Below are 23,059 nucleotides of genomic sequence, written 5' to 3'. Positions count from 1 at the left end.
TTCCCTTTTCCCCTTTCTAGTGAAATCAGATGAGTTACAGACAATCAAGAAAGAATTAACCCAGATCAAAACTAAAATAGACTCCTTGCTAGGGCGCCTGGAGAAGATTGAGAAGCAGCAGAAGGCTGAGGCAGGTAAGTGAAAAGGATCTGTGGCCACAGACATGTCGGAATTAAGTCAGTGAAACACTGTCAATCACGGAGACAGAGCAGGTCCGGGGGGACCCAGGCTGAGTTTAACAGAGTTTAATACAGATGCTCGAATAAAGTCTTCAAGCCTCGAGTTGCAACAATGGGGCTTGAGTTTTTATTTTTTAGACAACATGAACCAATTTGTCTAAAATCCATATTTTTAACAAAGGGAAAAGTATTTTGATGGTAATAATAAGTAATAGTTGGATCATCATTAAAAGTTTATATCTCAGTATCAAGAAAACTTTAAGAAAATAAAATGGATTAATGGAATAATACTGTCAGGCTGTAATAGTATTCACATTTTGTTAAATTAACTACAGCAAAATTTAACAGATTTCAAAAGCCATGATTACAAAGCTCAGCTCCTGCATTGCTGCAACACTTCAAAGACTTCAGTACCCAGTTTCAGGATCCTTAGCATCTAGAATGTCCCTGGTCACCCACAGCCAAGTTGTTTGATTACATCCTTTATGACTTAACATCCTCTCTCCTTTGAATTATCAGCCTTGACCCTAGTTCGATTCTAATACAATTCTAATGCCCTTTTCACGTGGCTACAGATATTTTTAAAATCATAGTATGTGAGAACTGGGATTAACTTAGAGATGAGCTTGTGCATAGTTTGAAAATTGTATTCTGCAAGGTCTTGGATGTGTCAGAGTCTCCTTGAAGATGAGATAAGGGTTAGAAGGAGCCCCAGGAAGGAGATGAACTCATCCATGAACTCCTCCTCCTTGCTCCAATCGGTAGAGCTCTACCTGTATCTGTCTTATATATTGGGATTCAATATAAGATTTAATTTACTAAAAGAGCTTTACTTTTTAAAAAATAAATAATACGGTTGTGAAGCCATTATAATCAAATTCAAACTCGCCGCTTCACAGATGAGAAAACAGGTCCAACGAGGTAAATTGCTTTTTCCGCAACCACATAACTAGCTAGTGATAGACTTAGGTCTCAAACCAGGTCTTATGAGTGAATTCAGTGCCCTTTCCAATTTATAGTCTCAGTCTCAGGTTCCACCCAGGGCCTAATCCCAGGATTTCACTGAGATGAGGCTACCTGGGAAATTCCTACTCCATGAGAATGGTCTGGGATCTGGGGCCCCGAGCTATAACAAAGAGGAGACTGCCTGTTTGTTGACTGTATCCGTGGGGGGAGGACTAGAGCTTACTTCCGGCCATGAGACGTAGGGGGCTCCAGGATGAAAAGAAGCCAGATGTGAGGTGGTAGGATAGCATCATGGGTGAGAGAAATAAGTTCTGATTCGAAATTCACATACCAGTGACTTAGCCTCAGTTTTCTCATTTATAAAATGAGGTAATAATGGTTCCTCACACTGTGAGAAATGAATGAAGTGGCATATGTAAGTTACATGGCGTCGTACCTCACGCGGAGTAAAGGCCTAATAATTGGAACTTTTGGGGGCTTGGCAGTAGCACAAACATATGTACACAAATGAACACTGACTGCTCCTTTTATACAGCCCATTTTTTAAAAACACCAGCCATATATCTAGCATGTGGTGGACTCTCATCAGCATTCATTTAGTTAAAGTGGATAAGAAATGATAGACAAAGCTGAATCTTTTTATTAAAAATTCCTATGACAATGATATTGATATAAAGGTATGCTGCCTACACGTCTTAATAGAGAAATTTAGATTTCAGAAAGTTTCTTATATGCTGTCTGTGGCACTGAAGTGTTGCTGTAACTGAAATACCTTGTGATGTTGCCTAAATCAATATTTCCCTTTGAGGAGCTTCTGTGAAATTCATTATTATGTAAAACAACCCTTACAGCAAAGGACTTTGATAACCAATTTGCGCTCTAGTTTAAAGGATTACAGAGAACTAATTTAAATATAAATCACCTCAAAGAGAAAAATGTGATCCTTATTCCATCACATTATACCTTCCAGTTTCCTGCAATGAATAATACCTTCCACGTATCTTCTTGGAAGATCACCTATAAACATCACACTAAATTTCAAAGCTCGCGTTCTCTTTTCATGAAAGGCTGTCACCTTATCTTTGTATGTGTTTAAACTGTCTTAGTCAGGAGACAGTTATTTTTTAAATGATAAGCTTAGGACTTTGATATTTATGTCTTTCTTACTTTAATGTGTCAGGAAGAAAATGGAATTATTTAATTTGTAACTTCATTCTCTTAGTAATTGTCTCCTGAACAGTATTCATATTTATGGAGCTAAGATGATCACTTTCTATATTTTCTTTATGAGAAGAAATCAGGATTGTATGGAAAGAGTCAACACTACATTATGGAAAGTGGAGAGAAATATACTAACGTTCTTAGCAAATTCTCAGTACCTCCTTATCAAATGTAAGGGGGCACTCATTTTAATGTTGATTTTGTTGCAAGCTAATTATTTGGTAGCTAACATTTACTCTTCATTATTACTCTTTTATACATCTCTCATTCCCAATTTACTTAGTCGTTTGATGATGAAAGTTTCCAGCATAGAAGCAGTGGCAGGAAGGAGATGGAGGATCATAGAAAAAGATGGGGAAAGCCACACAGCATGGAGCTTGTCCTGAGTTCAAGGTTCAAAGTATCACTTCTTGTTTGGTTGAAGGAAATTCCTAAGCCATCAGGAGTAATTGTAACGAAGCATAATTACATCATTTTGGATCCTCTGTACTTTAATTGCTTCTAATAGATATTTGTGTGGTGTCCTGACTCTTCCTTTGAGATTGTAAACTTCCTAGGAACGAAGTCCTGTCTTCTCTTCCTTTTCTTACTCTTCCCAACACCATGTACCATATACCAGGCACGAGTTAGCAAGTCATTTAATTTCTCTGGGTCTCAAGCCCCTCAACTGCACGCTAGAGGAATGGATCATGGCCTCAAATACATATCCCAGCTTTTAAATTATGATTAGTATGAATCCACCATGCATGTGCTATTTTTTTCCATTAAATAATTCAAATAACACTACTTTGGGGTATTGTGACTATGCAGATTATTGAAAAACACAAATAACACTTAACATCAGTGAAACCTACAATTATACCTCATTCCTAGATGATGCTTTTTAAAAAAAAAAAAAACACATGTAAATTGCCACTTAAGAATAGCACAGTTTCTGTGCAGGGTTTGCACAGTGACGTTAAATGACTGAAAAGGGTAAAAGAAGGGGGAACGAAAACAAGAGAATAGGTATGATTCAAAGGCCACATTTACTTCACGGACAACTACATTTTTTTAAAAAAAATCAAGTTTCAGACACAGAATCTCTGATGTGAAAAGGCAATTAGACATTACTTAATTCAACTTTATTCTCAGTGATGTGCCTGATACGTAACCAGCCAGTCTTGCTTGGACAATTCCAATGAAAATAGCCAGTATTAGATCTAAGCATTAGAGAGGTCCCAACCCAGAGTCCCATAGGATGAATTCATCCCACCCTTATGTTTGGTAAAAGATACAGAATTTTCTTAAATAATTTACTGTCCAAGAATTAGAATGTTACAAATAAGTATCAAGAAGTATGACTTCTTTTGAAAAATTAGAATCTTCCCATACTGCTGCTCACTGAATGCGTGCCATGCTCTTTTCAGTTGCTAATATGATAATCCAGCCAGTTCACACATTTGTGTTACTCACGTGGTCCCTGTTCATACCCGTGCTCTAGACTCCTGTGGTAGGTTCTCCTGATACTGAGCCAACGTGTTTGGCTTTCACTTGGTTCAGTTCTCCTTTTTATGTCCCCTGAAACCAAGCTTACTGTCTAAGCCATTTTGAATGTAACAGCCAACTAAATATTTAAAAAGAGCTATGATGTTCTTATCCTTTCAAAACTTTTGAACAGAGAGTTGGTATAATTACCCCATCAGTGTTCAACTTAGCTGCATTCAAATTTCGGTCATGGCATCTCTGAAGCCTTCTTTTCTCTAGATAAATATCAATAATTTCTTCAGCTGCTTCTCATGGAATTGGGTTTTGCATCTTGACCCACTGTCATCTCTCTTCTCTGGGCAGTCTATAGGTTGTCAACCACAGATTGTGGTTCTCAGAATGCAAGATGTTGTTCAGACGTGATCTGACTGCCACCGCCTATAATGTGACTACTGTTTCTGTTCTGAACACCTTACTGGTATCATTTATACTTTGGATTAAATTGGTGATGCTTCTGGTTACAGGTGTTCGATTAGACACATGATTTTGGCTCTGCTCCCTCCTGAAACTTTGTAAGGATAATAATAATGATGGGATTTAAAATATGAAAACCCCTAGGCACAGAGAGAATGGGAACAAAATTTTAGAAGCTGGACATCAGATGCAGAAGTGTACTTGACTTAGCACTTCCTGGAACTCTGAGTCCAGTTTTAACCACAGAACTCCCAAAAGGCTCAGAGGTCAAGGGATCATATTTCTCTGGAAAAGAGGATATAAATGGCTGAAAGTCTTTTGAGGAAACAGATTCCCGTATCACCATTTTCAAATGTCCCTGCCTTTTTAGAAGACTGGAGAAGTTTCCTCTAGAAAAGCTAACATCAGAGATCTCAGGGCTGGTAGACAACAAGCAAATGTGAAAGCACTGGAAAACAAGGAGAGAAGTGAAAATTTACACAATTGCTGTAGAAGTTTCAAGCATTCTCCTCTCCCTTGGCTGCCAGACTACTGGCAGAGTGCTAGAAGAGGTTTTCATTGGGAAGATGAGCAGCCCAATAGGAAAGATTTAAAGATGTTAGCATGGGTTCCCCCAAGGATATGGTCAACCAGATCACTCTGCAGAAACACTATCGCCCCATGCTTACAAAGCTGCCCATCAATATTTTAACACCCCACTGTTAATATGAGCAGACAACAATGACCAGATAGTAGAAAATATTTAACATGAAAAGCAAACAGCAAAAAAGAAAAGAAAAGGAAAGTGGAGGAAACAGAGAATGTGCAGGAAGAATAAAACTTCAAAAAAGAAAAAAACTAAAAACCACTGACTAATATCCTCAGAGAGAAAGAGAAGATATTGCTTTCATGAAATAAGAACACAAAATTAAGGCCAGCCCTGCTGGTCTAGTGGTTAAAGTTCAGCATGCTCACCACTTTGGCAGCCCAAGTTTGCTTCCTGGTCGTGGAACCACAACACTCGTCTGTCAGTAGCCATGCTCTGGTGGTGGCTCATGTAGAAGAATTAGAAGGACTTACAACTAGGATATACAACTAGGCACTGGGGCTTTGGAGAGGGAAGAAAAAAAAGAAGAGAGGAAGATTGGCAACAGATGTTAGCTCAGGGTAAATCTTCCCCAGGGGGGAAAATATCCCATGAAATTAAAACTGAGTATTCACAGGGCAGATAAAAGACCTTTTAGAAATTAACTCATGATAGCACAGACCAATAACAATACAGGATTGGAAGAGAAAATTGGAGAAACTCTTCCAGAAAATATAGAAGAAAACAGAGATGGAAAATAGGAGGGGAATGATATGAAAATTACTGGATGAATATCTGAATAACAGGGTTTCAGAAAGAAAAGGGGAGGAATCATCCAAAAAAAAATTTAGGTAAAAAAAATAACTAAAACTCGACATCATTAATCAGATTGAAAGGATCCAGTGAGTTCCTGGAACAATACACAAAAATAGATACACATCAAAACATATCATTGAGATATTTCAGAACATGGGGGCAAAGGGAAGATCCTACGAGCTTCCAGAGAGAGGAAAAGTGAGAGAACAGTTTTCATATAAAGAAACAGGAACAGAATGCCAACAGGTCACTCAGCAGCCAGGCTGAAAGCTAGAAGGCAATGAAAACATGCCCTAAAAATTATTTACAACCTATGATTATATACCTAATACCCAAACTATTAAATGTGAGGGTAGATGAAAGATATTTACAGATACACAAGGCATCGAAAAATTTATCTCCAATTCACCCTTTCTCTGAAAAGTACTGGAGGATGTACTTCACCGAAGCAAGGAATTAAACCGAGAAAGGGGAAAACTTGGCTTTCCCAAAGCAGGAAATCCAAAGGCAAGAGCGACAGGAATCCTCATGATGGTGGTAAAGGACATCCTAGTATATGAGCTGTTCGAGAGACCTGGAAAGAAATGAGTGCACATAAGAACTGCTCAAAAGCTCTGGGAGAGACTCTTTCAAGATGAAATTGGTAGAATGGCTAATGAGTAGGAAAGTGAATTGGTTGAGATGAGATTTACACCACTGGCTGAGGGAGGTAAGTTTGCAGAAGTACGTAGAGAGACATACATAGAGAACTAAATTTAAAACAAGCAGACAACCTAAGGCAAATTTAATTCCAAAGAAAATGAAATATTGTTCAGGAAAGAAAAATTATTCATTGTATACTAACAGCTTAGCTGCGCAAGGAATTTATATAGCTAAATTTATGTAAAAACTAAAAATTGATCAAATCCAATTTGCAATATTGCTCTCAGGGGGATAGGAATTAATAGGAATTGTGTGACAGAGAACTGACTCTTCAGCTTCCTAAGTATGGTGTCAACAAATAGTGCATAAAACTGATCAAAAGGTAGCAATATAAGAATATTATTTAGAAATATGCGGTCATATATTTAAAAGAATCAGCCAAGTAAGTGGAAAGCCTTTAAGAAGCTGGAAATGGTGACCAGGTAGGAATAGAAGACTGCTATTTTTCATAACAAGTCTTGTAGAAATATTTGACTACAAAAAGTAAATATTTTAAAGAAGTAAATTTAAGACATAAAAATGAGACTAAGTTGTCTTTAGCAACTAGATCAAAACTTTTCCAACTCTTACTGGGGAGCTTCCTATGGCTATCCTTCAGAGAACTGTAAAAGGAAAATTGCACTGGACTCTTGTTAAAAATGGCAGGGAAACACTTTATTCAAGACTATTGCAATAGAGGTCAAGACTGTTGCAACAGGGGATAGAAATTGAGCTCAACTCTGCTAAAACCAAAGATAGGAGGATTTTTAAATGTTGGAGTGAGCTAACGGAGCAGTATTGTAGGACATTAGTAGGGAGATTGATCAATATGATTAGAGCATCTGTGTCTGTGAATTCACTCATATGAAAGTTAGGCTCCTATTATCCCACAGAGTCTGGGGGACAGAGGTCTTATCTTTCATGATGACCACATAGTGAAGGGATGGCTTCTAGGTCTTGAAAAAGATATGCCTGGGTTGTAAGGGATTTACAACTCAAAGGGGCATAGAAAGAATTTACAATTGCAAGTTTTCTAAAGTAAATGCTCTAAGTAAAAGGAGGTCAGGGGCCTATTATCAGGAAGAAGCCTGTCTGAAGTTTAGTCAAGCTGAGGGTAATAACTCAATCACAGTCTTTCAAAATTGAACTCTTTCTCCTCATGTCCTCATCTAAATATACTCTTGCCTCTGAATCTTGTCTCTGTCATATCACCATTGCATAATCCTGTCAATCAAATGTCCAACCTCAACATCATCCTCCATTCCTTCTATAGCCAGTGTTGCAAAATCTTACCTTTGGTATCTTTTTCTTCCACCCCTTCTCTCCATTTTCCCAATGCAACTGCCAATATCCAAACCCTCATCATCTCTCACTTGCTATTGCACTCACCTTATTTTTTTTTAACAACTTTATTGAGGTCTAGTTTATAAAGCATAAAATTTACCCATTTCAAGAGAGCAATTCAATGAGTTCTTAATAATTTTACCTAGTGATGCAACCATCACCACAAATCAGTCAGGACATTTTCAGTCCCTAGAACATCACCTTTTAGCTGGTCTCTCCCCTTCTAGTTTGTTTCCTCTCTACATCGTCTTCGTTGTGGCACATAGATTGACACGCCTAAAACAGCTAAGGCCCCAGACGTAGGAGTCAGACAGAACGAGGCTCACATCCTACTGGAGACCCGGTCCCAAAACTTACTAGCTGAATGAACTTTGGACAAGTCCTTATAGAATTTATAAAATGGGGAAAATAATATCTGTCCCTTAAAATTATTGATATTTAAATAAACACGATATCTCAGTAAGTTTTTAAATGACTTATACTGAATTTGTGGTCAGCTTAACAATCCAGGGTACTTCATATGAACAACTGTGAGGTCACTCTCTCCAGGAACGTACTTATGTAACTGATATTTTCATCTAAAAGCATTCCTTCTATGTAACTTTCCTGATGCTCATTTATGTCATTGTTAGTAATACCAGCCATAATAAGTCGCATCTTTCTACATGGCATGTATGGGAATCATTGAGTCGAATTCACATTATATGCAGGTGTTGTAATGTAGAATTTTTTTAAAATACAGTTTATATGGTCTGCAAAAACGTTCCTGGATACTAGCTTGGCTCTGATGAAATATATGACTGTTTTTGTATCAACATTCTTTCCAACCATCTGCTAAGTACAATTCAGCTAGCAATTAGCTAGCAATTAAGCCAGCATGTCAAAAAACTTAATTGCCAACTCAACCAATTTTCAGAGTTATATTAATGATAATAGCTATGAAGCAAACTGAATTTAATAAAAATGCTTTGAACATAAATCCTAACAATTCTAACTCGTTTTCTGAATCATATAGAGCTTTTGAAGCATAAATGAGATGGAAAGAAAAAAATGTTTGAATATGAGGATTGAAATGTAATATCAAGTTCTTTCCTTTCACGGCTTTTGAAAACCTGAGGCATTTTCCCTCAAAGAAACACCTACCTATCACTCACACTTCTTTTCCTTTGGTAGCCGCTGCTTACCTTGAACATGTGCCCCTAACTAGGCAGACTTCATTCTTGAATTGAAAATTGTCCTGGTGTGTCCAATTAGGCCTTTCTCACAACAGCCCAGGCTGTGGAGTCAGAAATCCTTAAGTGGGAGTTCTGACTCTTGCACTTTTGCCCTTATGAGCCGTGTGACCATGGGCACCTTACTGAAGGTATGTACGCCTCAGTTTCCCCATGTGTAGAATGATACACAGGCCTACCATGCAGGGTGTTTCAAGGCCTCAAGTTAATGCATGCTGCCTGGTCAGCACTTTGTAAGCACTCACTAACTTGAAGCCATAAGCAACTATTTTTTCTGTTGAAATCCATCATTTACGTAGTATTCGACAAATCTTTTAGGCGTAATCTCCTGGCTCGTTGATTCCTAATGCACTCTTTTTAAAAAAATCTCAAACTAACTCACTTTGCTCACAAAAGAAATGCTATGGTCACTCATCACTCTGACTTAAAGAAGTCAGCAGAGGCTCCGAAGGATTCCAGTGTTCAGAGGCGGCCCTCCTCCCATATCTCGTGAAGACTTCACTATTTTCTTCTCCTGGAGAGGTGTCAGTGTAAACACGAACAATTTTCTGCTAAGAATCTCTCAGACTGCACATTTCTCTTTGACTTAATGCTGTGGGGCTGTCATATAGAATGTGGCAAGGTTTCTTTTAACTTCTTCTTAGATCTGTATTTTTGCTGCCGTGGTGCCAAATTCAACAGTGGCTTCGACTCTATGAAAAGAATTTGACATCTAGCCTTTTATTTTCATTTTTTAGTTCCAAGGCAATTCATGAATATATTCATCAAATATTTCATTTGCATGTAAAGCTCTGAGTTAGCCACCAGGGATATACAAAGATGAATAAAAATGTTTCTGTCCCAAAGTAGAGACATAAATGTGTGTGCACGTGTTCATGCACACACACACACACCCACATGCACACACTCACAATAAAAAGTATGTGATAAGTAGAAAAATACTTATGCAGATAAAGAGAATATTATGAAGTTAAGAATAACCTAAAAAATATCACTCATTTTTAGTAGAAGTAAAATTAGATAATTAGTCGGAAAAAACAGAAAAGGTGCTTTATTTCTTTCTATTTCAACAAGATAACTACTAGACCAAACCTGTTTGTTAAACTGTGAAACAACAGTTTAATAAACAAGCTGCGCTTTCATGATTTTATTTTATTATGTAATTTTATTCATGGAACCTGTCTTTTTACTGATTCTAACATTTCCCATTGAAGTGATGACAAAAATCTGTGATGATCGGATAGTGCTAAAGCATGGGCTGATTGTATTTCTGTTAAACTCCTATGACTCGATTGCCTTTGTAACTAAAGCTTTTTCTCTCAACCAGATAATGTCTTCCATGCATTTAGCTTTCAAGTGAATGAATGAATGAATGAGGATAAGTTACAGGGTTTTTTGCAGTAACTATATTGATACATCATCTCCTTTGAAATAACCGTCAGAGGATTTACGTGTATGATGTATGTTAATATAAAAAGCGGAGAGTAATTTAAAACACTATGTCTTTCTAAACATAGAAATGAAGGGGCCATGTCAAAGCCAAAATTGTCCTTGGAACATATGATTCTTAATGATGAATAGTGATGAATTATTTCCCCACGGAAAATTTGTCTACAGCAATCAAGTAATTATTATAGATTCAACTCAGGAACTATTTTGAGCCTTTTATGATAATATGTTTGTGTGGCCTTTGTAGTTTAAAAAATGCATTCACCGCTTTTTCCTCATTTGAGCACACAGCAACTCTCTGAAAGATGTTAATTTTGTGCTCATCTCTTAGAGAAGAAAATTACAGTTAATAGGACTGGTAATTAGCAGCAGTGTGGATCTCAGATCCTATATCCTCTCTAAAACCTTACATTCTCTCTTCTGTTTACAAGGCGTTCAGTGAGAGGTACAGAGCACATCAAAACGTTTCTTGATAACTGACTTATTGCATTTTTCACTTTACAAAAGACTGACATCTATATTATTCCCTTTGAATGTGACAACGACCTTTGTGTCGATAGCTCAAGTTTCAAGGAAAGTTAAACACTAATGAGAAAAGAATAAGACAACAGTAGAACTAACTATAAGATGGCATTTGATCTGGGCTTTGCTTGATCAAAGGAGGTGGGATCACGTTCAGCCAGGAAGATAAGGAAAGACAGCTTGGATTCCAAAGATAACTGAAACAAATTGATCCTCCCTGCCAAATGAGGACTGCACATCTCTAAGGTCTGGTCCTCCATGGATGGGTTCTCTGAAAATCCACTATGCTTCTTTGGCCAGAAATTTTCTACAGGGAAAAAAAAAAGAATGTTACTTTCAACATCAAAAAGTGATGGTTCTCAGAGAGCAAATATTTCTGAAACTATTAGAGAAAGAAATGGATATGCCAGACCAAGTGAATTTCCAATATAATATCAATTTTAAGCAAAAGTCCATTTATGTGTTATAACAAAAGAATAAACACAATGACTTAACATTGAGAAAGTTTGTCTTTAGGAAAAGTAAGTTTGGGGACATTTTTCACGGTATAGAATGGTAATTGTCCAATCCCCAAACTGCATTCCTCTCTCTATCTTGAAATCCCCACACCTGGTCTTGAGAGCCAGGGCATTTGAACAAGCAGCCTGATGACCTAGAGCGGCTAGAAGCGAGAGCGTCGGCTGATGAGTACAAAAACCACCCTGAGGAGAAAGAGCGGACGGAGAGTTAAAACCAGAGTAGCCACATCCACTGTGCGGTCCCAAGGATCAGCGGTAGTAGAGGGATAGGGTGAAGCAGGAGAAGGGATCAACGTCAGGGGAGTCAAAACTTTTCAGTGCTCAAACTAGTGTGCCCATCACGGCTTTTTCTCGGTGGGTGCTGGTCAGAGGCCTGAGGTTGGTCGGCCTCGGCTAAACGTCTAGGGTTGTAGAGGGCAGTGATATATGCAAGAAAGATGAGACGAATAAAAGCTAGCAACTTTTCTTGTTTGTTTGGGGTTTTTCGTTTGGTTGGTTTTCTTCTTGATATATATTTGACATATAAAATTGTATATGATTAAGGTGTACAAGGTGTTAATTTGATACATTATACAGTGTAATATGATTGCCCTTGAAGCATTAGTTAGCTATCACATTACTTAATTGTCCTTTCTTTTTAGTGGCTGGAATAATTAAGTTCTAGTCTCTTAGCTAGTTTGATGATTATAGTACAACCTTGTTTTCTGTATTCACTATACTGTGCATTAGATCTCTGGGGCTTATTTACTACTCATTGCAAGTTTGTACCCCTTAAAAAGCATCTTTCTTATCCAGCGCCCATCGTCTGCTGACCACTATTTTACTCTCTGCTTTTACAAGTTTGACTTTTTTAGATTCCACATATAAGTGATATCATCTGGCACTTGGCTTTCTCTGTCTGACTTAATGTGCTCAGGATCAGTAACAGTTAAGTTCAGAGCATCTTTGGTTTGTATTTCTTGCCTAATTTGCCTTCCTTTTAGTCTACATACTTGGGTCATCGTCTCTAGATTAAACCCTTTTTTTTTTTTTTTTAACTTGCTACTTCCTTCCTTAATTTGGATAATTTTCTAGATTTAGAGAAATCTTGACTAAGTTTTATGATAATCACTTTATAGTCTTCCTAGGACATTCTATGCTAAAAGTTATGTAGACATCAGAGAAAAGGGGAGAATTTATGCTACTTGCTTCCTTCATACTCTTATATATGCATATGAAGATAAGAAGTATAGCTTTAAAAGCAGAATTTACATCATCACTATGTTAGTTATGTTGTTATATGGAGAAAACTGAAGCTAATAAGTTGATAGAAAAACATCAAGGAATGTGTAGTCTGTGTCTATATATATGAACTAAATGTGAAGAAAGAGAGCCTAGGTTTTGTCATTTTAAGATGCCCATAGGAATTATTTTTAGTCTTGGTTGGATCTACCAGCTCTTCTCCTCCTCCGAGACAGAGCCTCAGCCCCCAAGTTTGCTCGTTGTTGTTCCCTGATCTTACTAGGCCCCTTGTTCCATGTCATTGTTATTTTCCATATTCACGATGCGGAGCATACTATCTCCTTTTTGTATTAAGAATATGCATGTATGTAGTCCTTCATAGTTTGCAAAGCATTTCCCAAATATGAGCTCTGTTAATCCTCACAGCAAACCCCAGAGGTAGGTGTTATTATGAAAGCTCTCATGTGGATGAGGAGAGGTTGACTAAATACCTCTAAATGACCAAGTAGACAAAATTTAGATTCAACCCCAGTGCATGTAATTCCACCAGGAAGTAACTAAGCTGGAACTGGAATCTTGTCCTCTGACAGCAGAGTCAAGGTACAGCCCTGTCTTATTTTCAATTCTTAAGCTTTATTATTTGGAGAATTAAAATGTAAGGACATTTATTTATATGTGACTATGATTGCAATTTTTAAAAGTTTATAGGAGAAGATATCTGCTTATTTATACATCATTTTTTATCAGTTTATTGTTTACAAATTAGTTATGTTTGAAAAGATTTGTACTGAGTCAAAATGTATGTATCAATGCTTATTTTCCTTTTAACACAAGTTATGAAAAAGATTAGAAGTGAAAACCCCAAAATCTTGGCTCTATAAGCTATCTTTATTGCCATGAAATATAAATAAATAAGCTCAAAATGTAGCATCTTTTAAAACTCAAATCAAATAAAAGGATAATCACCTGATAAAACGGCAATAATCAAGATGAGTGAAAACCACCCAGCTTTAGAGATAATCATGTACACATGGGGATGAGTTAAAGCAGGAGGTGCATAAGATGGTCTTGTTTATTCAGTACTCAATGCTTCTTGCTATTTTCGCAGGGGATGAAAACCAACCACTAGGGAAAATAATTACTACGTTGTCAGCATAATTCCCGTTTGGGTGAATTTCCGTAAATGCATACACCTTGGTAATTAGAGGGAATTCTATTAATGTAGAATGTGGCTTCATTTTTGAGCACTTATTATTTGCAAATCGCTATAATAAACACTTTGGTTTACTACTCCACACCCTGAAAGTTAAGAGGTAGTTTCCTAGTTGTAGGGATGCGCAGCATCACAAAGCCAGTAAATGATGAAGCTCGGCATTGAACCCAGGCTACCTAGCACCAGAATTTTGTCCTTAACGGTTGCAGTTAACCATATCTGCCAATAAAATTTAGACTCCAAAATTTCAAAGGATTGTTCACATAGACATATCGTCTGAAAGACAATGTATCTGCTTTTTACTTCTTTTCTCAGTGAGTTTTTGTCTTTTTCACTTAGGTTTGAACTTGTCAATGAGCTTCCTTCATCCTCCTCCCCTGAGTGCACAAGTTGTATATTTTATCTGATTTTTGCCCTTTGTCTTTGCTGTATTTTCTCCTCAGAGAGAACGTCCTTATTAGAAAGGACTATATTTAGTCAGAAAGATCAATATGTTAGTGTAAATCTTTTTTATACACTCGTACCATCCGAATTCCCTCATTTTTGCTAATTCCATTAAGAAATAAATATGCTTGCATGTAAATGCACATAGATCTATGTACATAATTGACAGACTCAATAGATTCGACTGAAACATAATATTACCTTATCTTTCCCATACTGTTAATAGTACATAGAGTTGACTCTTTCATAGACTGTTTTTTCATGGTTTATCCAAATGGCTCATGAGCAACCCAAGGTAGTAGTCATTTGCTTTTTCCCCCCCAGAAGCTCAGAAGAAGCAATTGGAAGAGAGTATAGAGCTGATCCAAGATGAATGTGTGTCAGAGAATGCAGATCACTCTACCGAGGAGCCTGCTGAAGGAGGGCAAGATGCGGATGGAGAAGAGATGACTGATGGGATAGAGGAGGACTTCGATGAAGATGGGGGTCATGAGCTGGTAGGAACTAAACATTTGGTGTCCACACCCTTTGGTAACAGCACCAGCATGTCAGCAACTCATTCATTCTAAAATAAAGATTAAATTTTTGGAGCTTATTTCTTTCTTTTATGTATATATTTAAGGTAACATGAGTGCAGTGCTTTGCATATAATAAGTGCTCGATTTTTGCTAGCTTAAAATGTGAGGGAGTAAATGAGTGGACAACAGGAATATTATATATGAGATTAGTTACATTTAAAGTTCCGAATGAAAGGTTCTCTTTCCCAAATGCTCCGTCATGAAAGGGATCTTGCATTTCTGCAATTACACGTGACTTGTACATGGATATAATATCCTGGTAACAAATGGCCATTTACTGGAAAACGCTTGGTTCCCCCTCTTATTTAATAATGTCATTCACTGCTGATAAATGTCTCTACTAGTTGTATGGCCATCAGTCCTTTCTACAGTCTTCTCACTAAAGTGACCCTTTGATGTATGGCCAGTTCACCATCTTCAGTGCCTGTGCTACTCGATAACCGGTTATTATGAGTTGGGAATTTAGCTGAGACTTGATTCTTTCCGTGTTTTATTTCCCAATATTGTAATCATTATACTGCTCATTTCCATATGTCCTTTCTTTCATAACCACACCAGGGACCTGGTAAATATATACTGATGAGGATGCTATTTCTCATATTTTATCAACCATGAAATTAAATATACTATCTTAAAGGGATTGACTAATAAAAATGATGAAAGGGCATGTGTGTGTGTGTTTTGGCAACTCTCAAATAGCTGTGGACGGATCACATTAAACCTGACTTATCCCAGGTAACAGCAGACTCCAATTTGTTATAATACCTACTGTCACTTCACTAATTTTGTCATGTGGTAGTGTTTTTGGTGTGGTAACAACCGCATTAGTAGTTTCATTTACAGAACTTGGTCTTGATGTTAAAAAGCCAGCTCTGTTGATAGTGCGTGGCACCTGCATTTAAACTTTCAAATACAAGCCTTTATTACCCGCCTTATTTCTACAAAAGCCTGCATCAGTTTGAAGGACTTAAATGCCTGTTTTTAGAGTTGTTTTGACTTCAGGAATCTTGAACGGGGACTAGAAGGAAGGAATAACAAGTTTCTGAGCTTCTCCATCGGCAGGACTTTAACTCAACCACATGATTTCCTCAGCTCATTCTAGTCAGACTTTTATTGTCACCATTCCATTGAGACTGCCCTTGTCGAGGTCTCAGGGGGCCTCCATGTTGCCATGTCCAATGGTTACCTCTCTGTTCTTATTTTAATTTACTTCTCAGCAGAATTTGGCTGAGAATTGGTTAGCAGAATTCTGAGGAATTCTCCTAACTTTCCAATTGCTTATTCTCAGTTTCCTGTGCTGGAAACTTTCCCTCCATACTCCCCCTTTAAATATTAGAGTAGCCCAGGGCTTTGTCATAGGCCGCCTTCTCTTCCTACACACTTTTCCAAGGTGACTTCATGAAATACCAGAGCTTTAAATATTATCTACAGGCCAAAGACTTCTAAATCTATATTTCTCTTTCTGATCTCTTCCTAGAATTACAGACTTGAGTATTCAGCTGCCTATGTCCTCACAGATCTCCAATGAACAGCCGATACTTGACATGCCAGAAACACTCTTGATTTTTTTTTCCAGCCGTCTTATTCCTTCCCAGTCCCCCTCATTCTGATAAATAGCATCACCATCCACACAGTTGGGAAATCCAAAAAGACTAGGATTAACTTTGATTCTCTCAACCCTTCCTCATTAATTCCACCTCCGAACCATGGCCCAAAACTAGCTACATCTCCACTACTGCTAAACTGATTTTCTTGCTTCAGCCCATGCAATCCACTCTCCACATAAAAAGGATAAAAATTTTTATGAATTAAATTATAAAAATTTATAAATTTTTATAAATTAATCAGATAATGCTCCTCCCTTGCTTAAAATGCTACAATGCTTTTTATCACACTTAGAATCAAAATCCCCAAGTGTGTAAATGTAAACTGTGATGAGGTTGGGTGAAGATGCCAGTGGAGAGAACTTAGTGAAGAGAAAGGGTGGAAGTCCCTGATGCTGAAGGAATCAGAGCACAGGTGTGAGGGCTGGCCTGCAGCCTGAGGAGGAACACTCTTCCACGGCCGCTGACTGCAGTAAGGCTGAGGACGTGGTGGCAAGCATCTGGGGGAGTTCAAGCACAAACTGTAAGTCAGGATAATAACCTCTGCAAAGTGAGGAAAGATGAACAGGATCACAGAGGAGAATGGAGATGACTGGAAGATGCTAGTATGGAAAACATAGATCACTAATTTGGAAAACATATCAAGATTGACAGTTCATGTTAATAGCTAGTTGAGGTTAGAGACCAAGAATTAATAAAGTAGTATTTTGCAAAATTTGAAGTGTACCAGAATTACCTGGAGAACATATTAAAACAGATTGTTATGTCCCATTCTGAGAGTTTCTGATTCAGTGTCATGAGTGGGATCTAGGAATTTGCATTTCTAACAAATTCTCAGGTCATGCTGATGCTGCTGGTCTGGGGACCACACTTTTGAGAACCAGTCTATGGATCCATCAGTCAGCTCAGCTCTGGGATTTTCTCCATTGGCTTTTCTCAGCCCTAATGGAAGCATGGAGAAATCTAACAGGTTCAGAGTTGGATTTTTGTCAGAAAAGCAGAGAAAAGCAATAAATAAAGGGAGTTGAGGACATTAGTGAAAAGACTGGCTGACTAGATGGATCATGGAATTAAACTTAATCAGGGAAGGAAGGGAGCAAAGGAGCGCGCGGAGAAGGGAAAAATAGAAACACAAAGGGAGTAAAAGTTCCTATGCTGTTAAGGACCAGAAGCAGAGAAATGAAATGAATGGGAAAAAGTTGAGGCTTGTACTTAGAGATTGAGCTATTTCAGAGGTGTGACCATTAGATGATGAGAAGACCCACTGGAGGGGGTGATGGAAGAAGGAACAGAGCAAAAGTCACTGCATATGAAGAATTCAAGGAACCGAGATGCTCACATGCAAGATGGGTCATCTTCATGGGCATGAAATCACTCCAAGTATCAGATAGGAAGAGAAAGAGTAAGAAAGTTACAGTTAAGCCTCCATGAAAGAGAGAACATGGCCAGTTTTAGTCCCAGCTCCGTCACTATCCAATCCAATCAAATCACCTGGAACAAGTAACTTCTCTGAGTCTCAACTTTCTTATCTGCAAAAAGTTTATAAAATCCATTCTTTTGATATTCTCTCTGAGTGAATCTGTGTTCCAGGAACACAATAGCTACAGGAGCAAGGGCTGATCCTGAAGCCAAGGGGATAAATCCAAACCGTGGTGTTTATGTTCTAAACACACAGAAAGTAACTGATTAGAACTGTTGCTGCTTAGAGGGGCTCAGATTTTTTCCCTCAATCCTTGCATAATAATTGGGGGCTTAGGGAGCTAAAGAATTAAATCCTCTGTCTATCTCATTTTGTCTCTACAAATTAGAAAACAATGAATGAGAGACGAATTTAATACTGAGTCCTCGAAATCTAAATGGAGACTGAAGAGTCTGTCTTAGTGACTGGCCTACAGAAAATTCCCTTGTCTGGTGTCCACTGTCTTCTCCTTTCTGGACCACATGAACCAAATCATCCTTGGTTCCTACAAAGTAAAGTAAAAGCATAAATCCTCTCTTTTTGTCATAATTAAAGATTACAGATTCAGCAAGGATACAATCTAGTTAGGTTTTTAGTACATCCAGTTAGAGTCAAAAAGAAGAGCTGGTATCCGTATGCCCAGTTGACTGCTCAAAGAAAATCTGGAATGCCATTCCAAAACAATGAATGGGAAACAAGAATTAGATCTGAAGCAGGTGAAAACCAGCAAAACGAGCTGGTGGGCCAGCTGTAAATGGTGGAACCCTTTGTGGATCATGTAAGAAGCTAAAGGCATGAGCACAGACTGTCCATATGTCATCTAGTTCTAATATCCAGTTAGTGAAATTGATTTCCATGAAGCAATTCGTTCAACTAGCATTTGAGTGCCTATTATGTGTGACCAGGTGCTACCAAAAAATGCAAAGATAGTTAAAACTATTGCTTTTATGTGAAATGAAATATTTAGATTAACTGTTCCTTTTCTCAAGTAGCTTAGTGTCTTTTAGATAGAAGACTGTTTTCTTCATGTAAAAAATAACAGACTTGGACTTGATCATTTATAAGAAGCCAGACAAGGATAAAATCTATGATTCTACATTAACCTATGCCTGAATGTTTCATTAGTGTGTAGAAATTCATATTTGAATTTATTTAAAAGTGAACTCTATATTGATGCAGTATGCATACACTGTTAAACCACTGCCATACTCCTCTTTCTAAATAAAACAATTAGCAAATATTTGTTGGTTGACCACTGATGAATGGCACTGAGATTTTTGCTGTGAGAATAACGAAGTAAAATCATATTTCTTCACTCAAGAAGGCTGTATGTTAACTGAGGATAAAGACTACAGACAAAAAATACAAAGCAGTATGTTATAGTAAGAACCACATGAAAGATACAGTCGATAAGTGATAGCTGGGATGGTCAACAAGGCTCCTGGTGAAGTGGGGTTAGAACTTTACCTCAAAGGATCCCAAAGTAAGAAGCAGCATGTGCTAAAGTCCAGGAAGGGAGATTCAACTCATCCTTCATTGTTCTCAGATCATTTTATGGAAAATACATTTAATATCCAAAATGTATTAGATATTTCATATGATAGGTAGATAGGTAGGTAGGTGGGTTGTTGGCTGGGTGGACGGATGGAAGATAGGTAGACAGAGAGAGAGAGAGAGAAAGACAGGTAAGTAGATAGATGGATAGATAGGTTTTTTGATAAAACTGCTAGAAACTCCAAAAATAAGACACTTACCTTTCGAGCTCTTTTCTTCTCTTGTTTCATATCCACCAAAGTTGTAATCTAACATTAATCTATGTTAATATATAAAATAACATAATCAAAATAAAAGTAGTCTGTGCCGTAATGGAAATAGTTTATGAAAGTAAGTGCTTAGCACCCTGCTAACTGAAAAGGGCAAATGAACTCTCACAGACGTATGTGAGAAGACAAAGGGGAAGAGGCCTCGTGTACACTCCAGGACATTGCACCACTGTCAGATGTGTCATGGAGCCGTAGAGAGGCTAGTCAGTGTTTTCCAAAGCAAAGTTCTTGCTTGCCCTACATCCACACACCTCAGGTGCTTGCTAAAAATGCTGATGTGGATTCTGATACAGAAGACCCCAGGAACCTATACTTCTATTAGGCTGAGGTCTGAAACTACAGAGTTAAACCCTCACTTCCCAAAGGAAACTATTGACAAGCCAAACATGTAAATGGATTAAGGAGAATTTGAGCATTTCTGAATTCTACTTGTAATTACTTTGGCTTTTGCTGACTATGTGCAATCCAATCAGGCAAATCTCATAAGAACCAACAGTAGAATTTCCTAGCTGGACTATGGGGTACTTAGGCATATTAGCTGAGTACTACGTTGTAATACATCTTTCAGCATTTAACAAAACCTTCAACTAAGCAGTAAGTCGCCTGAGCTTACAAGCTATGAACTTCTGTGCTCATTGGGGAAGGGCTGGACCACAAATACACTCGGTAGATGAAGAGAACTCAAAGCAAGTATTCTGAATCACTATTGAAAAACTGGCATGCATAAAAAATTCTGATCAGTATTCTCAGTCTTTCTCTATGAGCAAGACTGAAACGTCTACTTCTTTTTGAACGTTTTTGTTCCTTTCTTAGTGAAATCCTTTACCATGCTTCCCTTAACTATGCTTCTATCTCTTTTTATTATCATCATTTGGACTGAATGCTAGCTAGAGGACAAAGAAGAACTTGGGAGACACATTCCCTAAGGTAGTGCCGACTGGATTAGAGGTGTAAATCACAAGGAAGCAAGAAAGTACTTCCTTAACCTGTTGGATTCAGGCCTATATTTCAGTGCTGCGTTCAAAGCCCTTGTCTTGAACTCTGTCAACCCATCATATGCTACCCTCCTGAGAACAGATATGAAGGGCATAAAGGAACCCTCCATCCATGATCTGGATGGAGATAGAAATAGGATGAACAGTCACGGTGCGTGTGTCCTGCAAGTGACCTGGCCTGGGTGCCCTGCTGCTGAGACACAAATGGCCAGGACCATGACAGCTCATTGGGCACTTCTTCTCAACAGCAGTGGGATATGCCCAATCCTCTGATGTGAGACAAACAGCGTGACAGACAGACACCTCTGTTCTGGCTTTCCACCCTGGACCCTCCTCTTCTGGAGCCCTGATTTCTCTGTAATAAGTGTTCCTCGTGGCAAATTTCAGACTTGCTCTTCTTGGCATCTCTCTTGGTTTCCATCATTTTTATTTTAGCTGAAGAACTCTGCCTAGCCCGACAGGGTAAACTTTTTTCCCAGAAGTCTTGATGGGAAAGTCTTGATAGTTGTAGCTAAAAACATGAACTCTGTCTGCAGTCTGACGGAAGCTGTTCATGTCTCCGTGACTTTGTGCACGCTACTTACCTGTGTCCTCACTGGCCTCAATTTTTTCATCTGTAAAAGGGGTTGATAATAATCTATGCTTGATCAAAGATTGCTGTGAGGAGCACATGAGTAACCTCTAAAAAGCACAGGCCTGGCACAGAGCAGACATTCAGTTAAAAATTTGCTAAGTGTTTGTTGTTTTGTTGTAAGGCATTTGTATCCTTTTAGGTGTTTTTGGTCTTATTGTCCCCTTGAACTTCATTCATTGAATTTTGTTAACCTTAATGCTTCCATGCCTATCCAGGTATGGTATAAATTAGGTCATAGTTATAGTCATAGTAAAAGCCTACCAGCTTCGCATGAACCCCTGCCAGCTGCAGTACCTTGGCACCGTCCCCAGTCTCTCCCAGTTGTGTCTGGAGCTCCCAGGCAGTGTCCCCGCCATGCTCAGGAACAGGTCAGATGATGTGCTCCGCTGCCCACCCACCCCCTGCTCTCCCCTGACAGGGCAGTCTTGCCCCAGGTTTTGCTGCTGCCTCTTGTGCGAGAACATTGCTCTCTGCCAACAGGGCTGCCTCTTCCACTCCCAAAGATGCACAGCCAAAGATGCTGACAGAGCAGGGTCCCTTTGAGTCTCAGTGTGAAGCCACGCCAGGTTCCACATTGAAGCTGGGAGAATGATGCCCTCTCCCCAGCTCCAAGTTGGAAGTTGTCACCCAGAGCCCAGAGTCACACAGCTTGAAGCCTGAACCCATGAGGTCCACCATCAAAAAAAGCAGCCACCTGAGCTGCTGCCTGAACATCTGTAAGATCTCCTTGCTTCTGCCTTTGTTCCTCTGCACACTGTTCTCCAAACAGCAGCCAATTTGGTCCTGTTAAGACTCACGCCAGCCCATGTCATTCTGTTTTAAACTCTCCAATAGCTGCCTGCCTCACGCAGAAGGGGAACCTGTGTCCTCACAGAGCTCTGCAGAGCCCCTCATGATCTGGCCCCTGTTCCCTCTGTGATCTGGCTCCAGCTTCCCTCCCACTAACCCCACAGCAGCTCCACTGGTCTCCAGGCACACCCTGCTCAGCTCCCACCTCAAGCTCTTGGCATTTGCTGCATCCCCGAATGTGGAGAACAGGAAGGTGGAGTCCAGATCATAAAAGGCCGTGATGCTGTGCTGAATGTTTGAAGTTTATCCCATAAATTTCATGTAAGTCAATTAGGAATTGCCTGTACATACAAGAGAATTAAGATAAGATGCAATACCACCTAATGGTCTGATGTAAATGTTTCTGGAATATGATAGAAGTAGGCTTTTCAGATTTAGCAAATAAAAATCCAGGACACCCAGTTAAATTTGAATTTCAGATAACCAATGACTAGTTTTCTAATATAATCATGTCCCAGATATTACTTAGGACATACTTGTAACAAAAAAGATTGTTATTTATCTGAAATTCAAATTCAGCTGGGCTGCCTGTATTTTATAGAAATAGAAATGGGGTTGAATACAGGCCTTAAACAAATTATTTAACTTCTTTCAGCCTCTGTATTATCAACTGTGAGACTGGAATAATAATACCCACCTTGTAGGGCTCCTATAAGGATTAGGTGAGATAATTCGTGATCTGCTCTTAACACAGTCTCTGGCCCACCGTAAACAGGTGAATTGAAGCTATTGTTTTCAGTATTGCGGTCATCATTATCAGCTCATGGCACAAGTCAAGCATTCAGTCAAACATTACAACTTTTCT

At 38.6% G+C, this 23,059-nt stretch overlaps 1 protein-coding gene across 36 annotated transcripts in view; it reads left to right on the top strand.

Moving 5' to 3' along the window:
- The window catches only part of RALYL (RALY RNA binding protein like), a 657,017-nt gene that overhangs the window by 604,429 nt on the left and 29,529 nt on the right, over nucleotides 1–23,059 (top strand). For 12 of the 36 annotated variants that reach the window (XM_070631403.1, XM_070631408.1, XM_070631406.1 and 9 more), the window contains 2 exons: nucleotides 21–134; nucleotides 14,637–14,809. The exons of 3 other annotated variants lie outside the window; for them this stretch is intronic. In XM_070631403.1, coding sequence (XP_070487504.1) covers nucleotides 21–134; nucleotides 14,637–14,809 — 287 coding nt within the window. Of the gene's footprint in view, nucleotides 1–20; nucleotides 135–14,636; nucleotides 15,556–23,059 lie in introns of those variants that run through there. 21 more of the 36 variants (XM_070631392.1, XM_070631398.1, XM_070631390.1 and 18 more) reach the window with 2 other exon arrangements.

Source organism: Equus przewalskii, chromosome 8 (genome assembly GCF_037783145.1).
Source record: "Equus przewalskii isolate Varuska chromosome 8, EquPr2, whole genome shotgun sequence".
Lineage (NCBI taxonomy): Eukaryota > Metazoa > Chordata > Mammalia > Perissodactyla > Equidae > Equus > Equus przewalskii.
The sequence above is the reverse complement of the archived record's forward strand: the minus strand, read 5'-3'. Positions and strand labels throughout refer to the sequence as shown.